Raw genomic sequence first — 13,853 nt, forward strand, 5'->3', positions numbered from 1 at the left:
TAGAATAGATAGACAATAAATAATAAATAAATGTGTAAACATATAACTTGAACTGCAAAGTAGTATATGATTCCTTTGAACCATCTGAGCTACCTAAATCTAAGAAACTCCTAAAAAATAATTTTTATCACTTATGTGTAAGCTGCCTTTCTAGCACTTTTTTACTTGTGAAATTAATTTCAGAATGATTTTTAGAAGAATAGCAGCAATACTTGACTTGGTTTTAAACTTGCCTGTCTATATGTAAATCCTGGGCAAGCTGCTTGACCTCTCTGGCCTTTAGTGTTCTCATCTATAAAATGAGATAGTTGGCCTAGTAACATAATTTTAAAACTGTGCTTGTCTGTGCCACTCCTTTTCCCCTTCATAATAGTTCAACTTTGGTCTGTTTTATATATTGCGGATACATGGATCTTTTTAAGATTTTCTTTGGAAACAGGTTTTGTACTTTATTTAAAAACAGGTTTGGTTAAGGTTTTCTTGGCTGCTGAAAAGAAAAGAACTTGAGGTTGTTCAGGTAGAAAGAGTGAATTTTCTGGACAAATTTCCAAATATCTTGTGGAAATTGCAGCCAGGCATTTAAAATTTTTCTCTTTTTAAAGGATACATATGTACTTACTGTTCTAACATGTAACATAAAATAGTAAACACATATAAAATAAAAAGTTTAAAAAGATGTTATGAGAAATATAAATAGACATGCTAATGATTTCTTTTCATACCCCAATCGATTGACTTGTATACTCCCTGGAATGATTACTCCTAATTTTTGGATGTCATTAAAATAGACGATCTACCCAAATCCCTTGCTTGACCTCTCTAGCTTAAGTGATCTTTTCCTTCATCCCAGCACGGCCACCCCTTCAAAAATTTAACGTTGTAGACTTTGTCATTATCTTCATTTCTGATCTCAGTTTTAAACCTCTTTCTGATGATTACTTCCTGTCTCTGCCAGCTCACTCTTCTGTTCCTAATTCAACAATTTTCAGATTGCATCGAGATTTGTCTTATCACTTATCTCCTTTTGCCTATGCCGTAATCATTTCCTTGCAAACATTAACTCTCTTGTGTTCTCTGCTTAACCTGGCAGGAGGGCAAGTCTGGTCAAATCCACCTTTCTGCTTATTTTACACTAAGGCCTGAGAATTGCCAGCAACCCAGAAATACTCTCTTGTGAACTCTCATGGATGATTCTATTTTTATTCTCTTTAGATTCGCTTTCCATATACACTAGTCACTTCCCTATGGTTCACAAGTTAATTCTTTCTCTTTGCAAGAAACTGGCTTAATCAAATTGAGCATCTCTTGGACGTTATTCCAAATTCACAGGAGAATGAGACTGGCCCAGTTGATGGGAGATGTTTATCCTTGGTGCCACAAACTATGGCCAGAGGAGCAAGGTACCATACTATAAGCATCGCTGCTGAGGCCCACCCTTCAGAATGTGTGGATGGTGGAAATAAGGGTGGTGTTACTTGTTTAGAGATGGAGTGATGAATTGGGCAGACACCTGAAAAAGTAAAAACTGCCTTAGCTAATCAATCTTTAAAGCATAGAGAGGTTCTTAATCTGTTGTCCGTGGATAGACTTCAGAGTCCTGAACACCCTGTTATTGTTTGAAAATTTTTTTGTGTCTGTACATATGTGACTTTTAATGGAGATGAGGCCCACAGTTTTTAAATAGTCTCTAAGGGAGCTATGACCTATATAAAGGACTCTGCTGTAGGGTTTATTTTAGCGATAATCATCTGTGATTCCATGGATCTAGAGATCTTAATAGTGAAAGATGAGGAAAAATAGTTTTTGCTATTATATTTTGAATTCAAGATAATTAAAGAGGTGAAGAAAACAACTTTTAATGAAAAGAAATGAGTTTTTCAAAACTTGAGTTTGACAAATGCATGTTGTAAATTAGTATTTTCTCTTTACATATATTTTAGATCAACAGAGAAGAATATTTTTGCCACCTCCACCTGGAATTAGAAAATGCGTCATATCCACCAATATTTCTGCAACATCTTTGACAATAGATGGAATCAGGTATAACTTTAAAATTCCTTTTAAAGCTGAGGAAGCCACTTAGCTAATCATAAAACATTAAGTTTGTGTCTCTGTGCCCTCCACTAATTCCCTTCTCACTTTTTTAACTTGTAATCACCTATCATTTTTTGTAATTATCGATTGCTCTGAATAGGAAATGGAGTAGGAGGTGCGCATAGTATTTCTGTTCACACTTTTTAAATACTGGTACTTGGTAACATGTAGCTTTCTCTTCCCAAATTTAAGATTATGTGTGATGTTTCATGGGTTTCATTAAATGGGAAGCCAAACCTGTTTCTCTATATTACATTACCAGCAGGTACCTAAGATGATCTGATAGTCCCTTCTTACCTGTCAGCTCCATTTCACATAGTAAGCTTTGTATATCCAAGTGTTTATCTGGAGGTACTGTTGCTTGCTTTTCACCCTTTTGTGAAATGGACTTTTGTTTTTCAATGTAATCAGTGATGCCATCAAATTTTTGGGTAAATTTTGTAGAGAAACACTTATCAGTCTAAGTCTAGACTGATAGCTAATGTGAAGTTCTTTCAGACTGTTGAACCACATTCCTTCCGGATATTTATCTTTTACCCAATATATTTTATGTCCTTAACTAAGTCTGTCTCTGCCACAGGAAGGCTGGACCTGACCCAGAGATCCTATATGTTTCTTTTGGGTAAAATCATCATCCAGATCTAAGAGGAAGTTTAATTTCCTCTGCTTTTCTCTTTACTTTAAAAATAATGGTTTCAATAAAGGCTTAGGCAAGCAGCTCTCTTGAGTAAATTAACCTCTGCCATTTTCTGTTCCAGCAAAGGCAAAAGTCATTAAATAGCGTGTTTCAGAATGTTCCCTAAGTGAATGATAGACTTACTACTCTTCCTTCCAAGTCAGTTTTTTACCTGACTTGTTCTCCATTTAGTTGGCTTAAAGTGGTATAGTTAAAGGCTAACTGGAATTAGATTCTGAACCTGTTAGAATGGTTTAGAGCTGATTTTCAAGTTTGTTTTTTTAATGGGAGAACATAAGATTAACATTGAAAAGTGAATAATTAAGTAGTATTTATTACATACATAATGTTGTGCAACCACCACCTTTATCTAGTTCTAAAACATTTCATCACCCCCAAATAAAAACCTGTACACTTTAAGGAGTTGCTCCCCATTGGCGCCTCCACCCCAGCCCCTGGCAACCACCCCTTTCTGTCTCTATGGATATCCTATTCTGGATATCTCATATAAATGGAATCATACAATATGTTACCTTTTGTGCCTGGTTTCTTCCACTCAGCATGTTTTTTGAGGTTCGTCCGTGTTGTGGCATGTATCAGTACTTCATTCCTTTCTATGGCTGAATAATATTCTGTTGCATGTGTATACCATAATTTGTTCATCCTTTCGCCCCTTAATGGTTAATGGACATTTAGGCTGTTTCCACCTTTAGGCTCTTATAGTCCTCTTACAGTGCTACTATGAACATATGTCTACAAGTATTTGTTGAGTACTTGTTTTCAGTTCTTTTGGGTGTATGCCTAGGAATGGAACTTCTGGGTCATATGGTAATTCTATGTTTAATGTTTTGAGGACTCTCCAAACCATTTTCCACATTGGCTGAACCATTTTACATTTCCAGTAGCAGTGTATGGGGTTTCCAATTTCTTGACTTTCAAGTTTTACACTTAAAAGTTGTTGCGTAGTTGTTAGTTTGGTAGAAAAGGAGTACCCAAAGTGGTTAAAAATTAACAAGTCTTTCCTTGTTTTCTAGAAACTTACCTTTTTTTCATTATACTTAGATATGTGGTAGACGGTGGCTTTGTGAAGCAGTTAAATCACAATCCCAGATTAGGATTGGACATCCTAGAGGTGGTTCCAATTTCAAAGTAAGTCTCTGTGTTAAGCCTTTTTGTTCAAAGAACAGTTGATTAGATAATTTCTAATTGGTTTGGGGAAGGAAGTGAATTACTTAGAAAAGTCACAGAACATTTTGGGGACTTTGTTTTTTTTTTCCTCTAAAGGAGTGAGGCCTTACAGCGAAGTGGCCGAGCTGGCAGGACTTCCTCAGGAAAATGCTTTCGCATCTATAGTAAAGATTTTTGGAACCAGTGTATGCCTGACCATGTGATCCCTGAGATTAAGAGAACTAGTTTGACATCTGTAGTTCTGACCTTAAAGTGCCTTGCCATACACGATGTAATAAGGTATGTAGACAACTTGAAACAAAGAAAAATTTGTTAGGGAGTCATGTTATTTCTCAGAAATTTTTTTGAAGTATTTGACTCGTATGTCCCTACATTTCAAGGTTCAACTAAACCCAAATAAAGAGCTTCTTTGCATTGCTTTACTGGGATTTGATCCCTTGCTCGTATTTTAACCTTGGCTTAATGGAGTTTTCGTGCTGATGTTTATTTGGATAATTTAATGACCACTGTTTATCTGTAATGAAAGGTGTACAATGACCCTAATGCCACTCAGAAAGTGTTGTTGAGTTGTTCTTTTTTTTTTTTTTTTGGTAGCATCTTTTGTATGGCCAGCATGGTACCAAGTACGATGAGAGACAGAATAATACTCTTTAGTAGGTTTTTGCTTTCACTAAGCTTAAATTATAATGGGGAAATGAGATTCGACATGAAGCAAAAAATAGAACAACTGTTAAATTAGTTAAATGTTAAAGAATATAATTAGTATAGGACAGAATATTGTAGGGGCTTGAAATTTCATATTATGAAATTTATGGTAGAAGAAATAATGAAAGAAAGTATTATCTTGGTTTTAATTTTGGTCTTAATTAGGAATATTAAAGTGTGAGGAACCTTGGGAGAAGGTGACCATGCATTCTTTAAATTCATAATAAGAAAGGAAGTAATTACTAGGTGCATCGAAATATGTATTGTATACTCTTAGAAAGCCATCTACGATTTTTTTTATAGTTATTATCATAAGACTAGAGGTTTTCTTCTTCTTTTTTTAAAATGTATTTATTTTGGCCGTGCCGGGTCTTTGTTGCGGCATGTTTAGTTGTGGCACGCGGGATCTTTTTTTAGTTGCAGCATGTGGGCTTCTTAGTTGCGGCATGTGGACTCTTAGTTGCGGCATGCATGCAGGAACTAGTTCCCCAACCAGGGATTGAACCCGGACCCCCTGCATTGGGAGCGTGGCATCTTACCTACTGGACCACCAGGGAAGTCCCGAGACTAGAGATTTTCTAGATGAGAATATAAATCCTAGAAAGAGGAAAGCAAATATGTAAAATTCTAACTGTTATCATAAATGATACTAATGAGAAAGAAAAGCCATTTAAAGAAATCTAAATGGCCAAACAGATGAACCCATATTTAAAAATAATATTTATAAAGGCTAACAGAGCAGCATATAATCAAGAATAAATATATATTAGAAAAATAGGAACAATAATTACTCAATGTCATCTGCACTGAGTTTTTTTTCATCTTAAGTTTTAAGACTTAGAATGTAATGAAAGTTCTTAAAATGCTAGAGACCAGAAAAAAAAAAAAAAGACTTCTCTCCCACACCCCTTTTTTCTCCCAGTTTTATTGAGATATAATTGATACACAGCACTGTATAAGTTTAAGGAGTACAGCATAATGACTTACATACATCATGAAATGATTACCACAATAAGTGTAGTGAACATCATCTCATACAGATAAAATAATAAAGAAATAGAAAAAAATTTTTTCCCTCATGATGAGAATTCTTAGGATTTACTCTCGTAACAGCTTTCGTATATAACATACAGCAGTGATGATTACATTTATCATGTTGTGTCTCCCTGCTCTTTTTAAGATGTGTGCAGGGCTTCCCTGGTGGCGCAGTGGTTGAGAATCTGCCTGCCAATGCAGGGGGCACGGGTTCGAGCCCTGGTCTGGGAAGATCCCACATGCCGTGGAGCAACTGGGCCCATGAGCCACAATTACTGAGCCTGCGCGTCTGGAGCCTGTGCTCCGCAACAAGAGAGGCCGCGATAGTGAGAGGCCTGTGCACCGAGATGAAGAGTGGCCCCCACTTGCCGCAACTAGAGAAAGCCCTCGCACAGAAACGAAGACCCAGCACAGCCATAAATAAATAAATAAATAAATAAATAAATAAAAATACTTTAAAAAAAAAAATGTGTGCAGAATATGGGCAGGTACAACCAGAATTTGGGATAGGTGGTATAGTATTCGTAGGTGACAGAAAGAAAATGGAACTTTTCAGTTATTATTTTGCCTCCCCTTTCTCCTCCGTTAGGAATGATTTTAAAACTGAAAAGATAAGAACAAATCTAGATAAGAAGGAATTGATGACCAATATCGATTAGGAAATAATGAGAGAAAACCTAATGACCATAAATGAGTTTGTATTGTGGCTTTAGACATTATTTCCATGGTACCAGAAGAACTTGCAGATATAATGTCAGAGGTATCGTGGGTCGTCTCTGAGAAATTATGCAGAACAGGTTACTAGAAAATGTGAGAAACTCAAAAATCAATTTTCCATTTAAGAAAAGGGCAGGTTATAGAAACAACTGCCCAATAAGCTTGACGTTGATTCTTGCAAATTCTAGCATAGTTTATTGGAAAGTGGTTTAAGAGAATATAATATATATTTTTTAATATTTATTTATTTATTTGGCTGTGTTGGGTCTTCGTTGCAGCATGTGGGATCTTTCCTTGCAGTGTGTGGGCTTCTCTCTAGTCGTGGAGTGGGCTCTAGAGCGTGTGAGCTCTGTAGTTTGCAGCACGTGGGCTCTAGTTGAGGTGCGCGAGCTCAATAGTTGTGGTGCACAGGCTTAGTTGCCCTGTGGCATGTGGGATCTTAGTTCCCTGAGCAGGGATCGAACCCGTGTCACTTGCATTGGAAGGCGGATTCTTTACCACTGGACGACCAGGAAAGTCCCTAAGAGAATACAATGTTGATTTGTAATCATCAGTGTGAATCAAAATGGTTCACAAAGAATATGTTATCATAAACCATTTTCTTTTCAGTTTGAAGGCAGGACCATCCGCTTAATGGATGCACCACAAGAATTTATTGATTGCTAACCTAATGTCTCTTGTTTTCAACACAATATTTAACAAGATTACATTGACGTATTTGTGAATAAGATGTGACAGTACTGCTGAATTAGGATATATTTGCCAAATAGCCGAATCCAGAAAGTACTGATTAATTGCTCACCAAGCCTTGATGAAGGTTTTACTGGTAGTATGCTGAATTTCACTCTTTCCTGATAAGCATTTTTAATGAAAATATTAAATAAAGATATTGAAGTCATGATTACCAGATTTTTGGAAAACATCTTCATTTCTAATGGGTAGATGATTAAAACCAAGCTTTAGAATGGTCTCAATAGGCCAGAACCTTGGGCAAAAATCAACAAGGTAAAAGTCTGAAGGGGTACATCTTAAATCTTATGTTTTGGTTGCACATTAAAGAAATTCAGTGTGGAAAATATCTGAAATTATCAGATCACCACAAACTTAGTATGAGCTTGCAATTATTATTCTGTTTAAAGAACAATTTAAAAAATTCCACTGGCATAAACTTTGGTTATATTAATAAACCACAGTGTCCAGGTGATTGGGAATTATAGCATTCCTGTTCTGTGTTGGTCACTGTACATTTGGAGTTCAGTTTTGCATGTCATCGAGTTTTATTAGGAGTTTGACGAACTAGATTGTTTCTAAAAAATGCTAAATATGTTTGGTGGGTCTCTTAGAAACCAAATAATACAAGGAAAGTTTGACAGAATTGGTAATTGGTATAATCAAGGGAGAGAAATAATTGTAGTTTTTACAAATCTCAAATGGCTCTTATCTAGAAGAGGAAGCTGACTAATCTGGTATTACTCTAGGACAGGGGTCGCAAAATATGGTCCAAGCTCACTGACTGTTTCTGTAAATAAAATTTTATTGGAACACAGCCATGCCCATTCATTAATGTATGGCTGCTTTTGCTTCAGCAGCAGAGTTGAGTAATTGTGACAGAGACCATATGGCCTGTAAAGCCTAAAATATTTACTATCTGGCCTTCTTTAGAAAGTGCTTGCCAACTCTTGCTGTAGCAGATACCAGGACTTGTTGGTGCAAGTTGTAGGAAAGCTGACGGTAGAACAGTCTACCAGAGTTTTGTTTGTTTTTAAATAGAGTTGTCAATCCTCGAATGGACTTTTGTGTAAGGTATTAGACCTTTTGTCCTCTGTTGTACCTTTTTCAAGGTGAGAAATTGGAGTAGATTATTTAGCATCTCAAAACTAATGGTGGGAAAAAAAAAATCCAGTGCAGAATAATATTAAGTGATTATTGTTCCTGGGGTGGGGGGATATATATTCACACTTGGTTATATGCCACTCTGCTGTCCTTTGTGAATATTATTTTTTTCCATATTTAAAGAAATATTTATTTTCAAGTGTGAAATAGATCCATGTTCTAGAGGCATCTCAATAGTCATACTGTCCTTTGTGAATATTGTTAATTGTTTTATGTTTATAAATGATATTGTGGTATGTAAGAGAATGTCCTTATTTTCAGGGGATGCACTCTGAAATATTTTGGGGGTAAATTGGCATTACATTTGCAACCTGTTTGCAGGTAGTTCAGGAGAAAATAAGTACATACATATCCATACATACAATAAAGCAAATTGGTTAAATTAATTGAAGATATTTATCATTTTATTAAAAACCATTTTGAGGTACTATTAAATAATTTGTAATTTTTAGCCACTTTCAGTTAATTTCCTTCACTGTTTTATAAAATGGTATGAGTGTGATTCAGAAAAAAATTTCCTCCTTTGCTGAATGCTGATCTCAATCATAGAATGCTTTGAAAAAAAAAAAAAAGACAGAGAAAAGAAAGAGTTGTAAAACAGAAGTAAAACCTTTTAAAGGAATTTTCAAGTCTGTATAAAATCTTGCCGTGTTCAAGGAATGGAATCTCATTTTATGTCTCATTTAAACACACAGGTTTCCCTATTTGGATCCACCTAATGAGAGACTTATTTTGGAAGCTCTTAAACAACTCTACCAGTGTGATGCTATTGACAGGTAAAAAACAAACAAAAAACAAAAACAAAACCAACCCCAATAGATGTTAATCTCTTTTTAAAATAGGGTTCTTTTTTTTTTTTTAATTATTTATTTTTTATTTATTTATGTTTGGCTGCATTGGGTCTTTGTTGCTGCGCACAGGCATTATCTAGTTGTGGCGAGCGGGGGCTACTCTCTGTTGTGGTGCGCGGGCCCCTCATTGCAGTGGCTTCTCCTGTTGCAGAGCATGGGCTCTAGGCACGTGGCTTCAGTAGTTGTGGCACGCGGGCTCAGTAGTTGTGGCACGCGGGCTCAGTAGTTGTGGCTCGTGGGCTCTAGAGTGCAGGCTCAGTAGCTGTGGCACACAGGCTCAGCTGTTCCGCGGCATGGGGGATCCTCCCAGACCAGGGCTCGAACCCGTGTCCCCTGCATTGGCAGGCGGATTCCCAAGCACTGCGCCACCAGGGAAGCCCTAAAATAGGGTTCTTAATACTTTCCTTTATCATTAGTAAGTGATTTGTTTGAATTGAATGGATTGTTTTCCCTGAAATTAAAATTTGTCCTCAGTCTTTCTTCACCACAGTTCTGAAATTGTACCATAAAACTGTTTTTGTTTAGTATTGGTATTATTTAACAAGTAATTTCTTTTTTTTTTTTTTTTTTTTTTTGTACCTTTTGACTGCTTTCATCCAATTCCCCCTCTCTTCTCACCCACTTCTGATAACTACAAATCTGATCTCTTTTTCTATAAGTTTGTATGTTTGTTTGCTTTTGAAGTATAATTGACCTATAACACTATGTTTTTCCCTAACAAGTAATTTCTGAGTACCGCTTCAGTGCCAGGCATTATGCTGGGTACATCAAAATGATGAGACCCAGAGTCCTTGTTCTCATGATTGTGTGATGGGAAAAGATTTGGTAATTATCATTGTCTCATTTCTTTAAGGACATTTTCCATGCTTCTGTAGCATTGTGTGTCTTTTATTATACTACTTTATTCTGCCTCATTGTTTAGTTTTTTGGATATATAGGCCCTTGAGAGCAAGGAATTTATCATCTTTATATTTCTCTTATCAATGACCACAGCGTATCATATTTCTTATCTTGAATTGAATTTCTGGAGGTAATTTAAGGTAATCTAAATTATATCTGACTTATTCTGAATGATAAACATTTCATTTGTACTCTTCCAAGGTAGAAAGACTTAAAAACTTTTTCTTTCCATTAAGGAGTGGCCATGTGACCAGATTGGGTTTGTCTATGGTAGAATTTCCTCTCCCTCCACATCTGACATGTGCAGTAATAAAGGCTGCTTCTCTGGACTGTGAAGACCTATTACTTCCAATAGCAGCAATGTTGTCTGTGGAAAATGTCTTCATTAGACCTGGTAAGAAGTTTATTGATGAGTTTTCTTTTCTAATTAATAGATTTTATTTTTTAGAGCAGTTTTAGCTTTCTAGAAAAATTGAGGGAAAGTACAAACACAGAGTTTTCCCTATTATTAACATCTTTTCATTAGTGTGGTACCTTCATTACAATTAATGAGCCAATATTGATACATTATTATTAACTAAGGGATCGCTGTTTGTATTGTAAATTCTGTGGGTTTTGACAAATCTGTAATGACACATACTCACCATCAGAATATTGTGCAGAATAGTTTCACTGCCCTAAACATTTCCCATGTTCCACCTAGTCATTCCTACATCCCTTCCCCCAAACCCTTAGCAACCACTGATCTTTTTTTTAAACATCTTTATTGGAGTATAATTGACCACTGATCTTTTTACTGTCTTCATAGTTGTGCCTTTTCCAGAATGCCATATAATTGGAATCATACAATATGTAGCCTTTTCAGATTGACTTCCTTAACTTAGCAATGTGCTTTTACGGTTCCTCCATGTCCTTTTTTTTCTTTTTTTTCTTTTTTGGAGTATGGTTGCTTTACAATGTTGTGTTAGCCTCCACTGCACAACAAAATGAATCAGCCATACACATACAGATATCCCCTCCATTTTGGACTTCCCTCCCATTTAGGTTACCACAGTGCATTAGGTAGAGTTCCCTGTGCTATATGGTATGTTCCCATCAGTTGTCTATTTTATACATAGTACTGAAAATGTGTATGTGTCAATCCCAGTCTCACAATTCCTCCCACCCCACCCCTTTCCCCTTTGGTATCCATACATTTGTTCTCTACGTCTGTCTCTATTTCTGCTTTGCAGATAAGATCATCTATACCATTTTTCTAGATTCCACATATATGCGTTATTATATGATATTTGCTTTTCTCTTTCTGACTTACTTCACTCTGTATTGACACTCTCTAGGTCCATCCACATCTCTACAAATGACCCAATTTCATTCCTTTTTATGGCTGAGTAATATTCCATTGTATATATGTACCATTCTCCATGTCTTTCTGTGGCATGATAGCTCATTTCTTTTTATTGCTGAATAAAATTCCATTGTGTGCAATTTGTTTATCCATTCACATATTGAAGGACATCTTGGTTGCTTTCAAGTCTTGGCAGTAATGGATAAAGCTGCTCTAAACATTAGCGTGCAGGTTTTTGTGTGAACATTGATTGTCAACTCATTGCCAAACTGTATGATAAGAATATGTTTAGATTTGTGAGAAACTGCCCAACTGTCTTCCAAAGTGTCTGCACCATTTTGCTTTCCCACCAGCAATGAGCCTGAGATTCCTGTTGCTCCACATCCTCAACAGCTTTTGGTGTTGGCAGTGTTTTGGGTTTTGGCTATTCTCATAGTTGTGTAGTGGTATTTCATTGTTATTTTAATTTGCAGATCCCTGATAACATATGATGTTAACTGTCTTTTCATATGCTCATTTGCCATTTGTGTATCTCCTTTGGTGAGATGTCTGTTCCAGTCTTTTTTAATCAGGTTATTTGTTTTCTTATTGTTGAGGTTTAAGAGTTTATTGTATGTTTTGGATAACCGTTCTTTATCAGAAATGTCTTTTGCAAATATTTTTTCCCAGTCTGTGACTTGTTTTCTCATTCTCTTGACGTTGTCTTTCACAGAGCAAAAGTTTTTAATTTTAATGAAGTCCAGCTTATCAATTATTTCTTTGATGGGTCATGCCTTTGTGTTATATCTGAAAAGTCATCACCATACCCAAGTTCATCTAGATTTTCTCCTGTGTCATCTTGTAGGAGTTGATGTCCTTTTGTTCCAGCCCCATTTATTCAAAAGACTCCTTTCTCCATTGTATAATTCCTTTGCTCCTTTGTCAGAGTTAATTTGACTGAATTTGTGTGGGTCTATTTCTGGGCCTTGTATTCTGTTCCATTGACCTGTTTTCCTGTTCTTCTGTCAGTACCACACTGTCTTGATTATTGAAGCTTTATAATAACTCTTGAACCTGGATAGAATCATTTATCCAGCTTTTCTCTTTCCCTTCAGTATTGTTTTGACTATTCTGGGTCTTTTCCCTCTCTATATAAACTTTAAAACCAGTTTGTTGATATCCACAAAATAACTTTCTGAGACTTTAATTGAGATTATATATCTTTTAATAAGATTTTTTAAATATTTATTTTATTATTATTTATTTTTGACTGCGTTGGGTCTTCGTTGCTATGCACGGGCTTTCTCTAGTTGTGGCGAGTGGGGGCTACTCCTTGTTGCGGTGCGCGGGCTTCTCATTGCGGTGGCTTCTCTTGTTGTGGAGCACGGGCTCTAGGCACGCGGGCTTCAGTAGTTTTGGCACGAGGGCTCAGTAGTTGTGGCTCTCGGGCTCTAGAGTGCAGGCTCAGAGTTGTGGTGCACGGGCTTAGTTGTTCTGCGGCATGTGGGATCTTCCTGGACCCGGGCTCGAACCCGTGTCCCCTGCATTGGCAGGCAGATTCTTAACCACTGCGCCACGAGGGAAGCCCCTAATTGAGATTATATTGAATCTATAGATCAAATGGGAAAGAAGTGACATCTTGACAGTATTGTCTTCCTATCCATGTACAAGGAATATCTGTTAATTTAGATCTCCAGTAATTCACTGAACATTTTTTTGATTAGCATATAACTAGCCCTACGGAACATGAAACTGAAGATAAACAATTTTTTTCATTTTGTTATTCTTTAACTTAGTTCTTTGAAATAGGGAGTATATAACGTTCCTGGCTGAAAGTTAATTTCCTTTCACTGGTAAAGCAAGATAGTATGGTGAACCTTTGCCCTGTTATAATACATTAGTAATATATTAACCTTTTTTTTTCCCTACAATCAAAAAAAAAAAAGGTAGGTCAGCCCTTGTACACTTAGAGAATTGTTTTGAAGTTTCCATGTCTTTAGCCTTCTGCTTCTTTCCTTTCTTAGTGTGTCAGTACAGGATACAACTTGGTTCATCACATGTGAGCTTTGCTTTCTTCTAGTGCGGGGGTCGGTGGGGGGGGGGGTGGTCACAATTTTTTTTTTCCAAAGAGCTTCTGAGTAGATAGTATATCTTACCTGCAACCAAGACTAACAATAGTGTGCTATCTCACTGGCCACATCCCCTTATGACTGTGAGTGTTGGGTCCAGATTGGTTTATTATTGTGATGGTTATAATGGAGGATACGTTTTTCTATAAAAATACTCTGTAGTTTAATTAGTGTGCTACCTATCCCAAATAGATTGCAGTGTAGTTTTTAAGTGTCAGAATTTTGATTCTAGTAGTACCCTAATTGCAGGGTTTTTTTTTTTTTCTAGTATAATACTATATGCAGTAAATAAGGTTGGCTGGCTTTCATTAGGTAGTATCAAAGCTAAAAATACTCTTTTT

The 13,853-nt window shown here is 36.4% G+C and overlaps 1 protein-coding gene across 2 annotated transcripts in view; it reads left to right on the forward strand.

Annotated features, from left to right (window-relative positions):
• Positions 1–13,853, forward strand: part of DHX40 (DEAH-box helicase 40) — a 50,783-nt gene that overhangs the window by 12,684 nt on the left and 24,246 nt on the right. For both annotated transcript variants that reach the window (XM_068530272.1, XM_068530273.1), the window contains exons 8-12: positions 1,941–2,040; positions 3,833–3,919; positions 4,055–4,237; positions 9,004–9,084; positions 10,296–10,453. In XM_068530272.1, the coding sequence (XP_068386373.1) occupies positions 1,941–2,040; positions 3,833–3,919; positions 4,055–4,237; positions 9,004–9,084; positions 10,296–10,453 (609 nt within the window). The remainder of the gene's footprint in view (positions 1–1,940; positions 2,041–3,832; positions 3,920–4,054; positions 4,238–9,003; positions 9,085–10,295; positions 10,454–13,853) is intronic.

This window comes from Eschrichtius robustus, chromosome 20 (assembly GCF_028021215.1).
Source record: "Eschrichtius robustus isolate mEscRob2 chromosome 20, mEscRob2.pri, whole genome shotgun sequence".
NCBI classification, from domain to species: Eukaryota; Metazoa; Chordata; class Mammalia; order Artiodactyla; family Eschrichtiidae; genus Eschrichtius; species Eschrichtius robustus.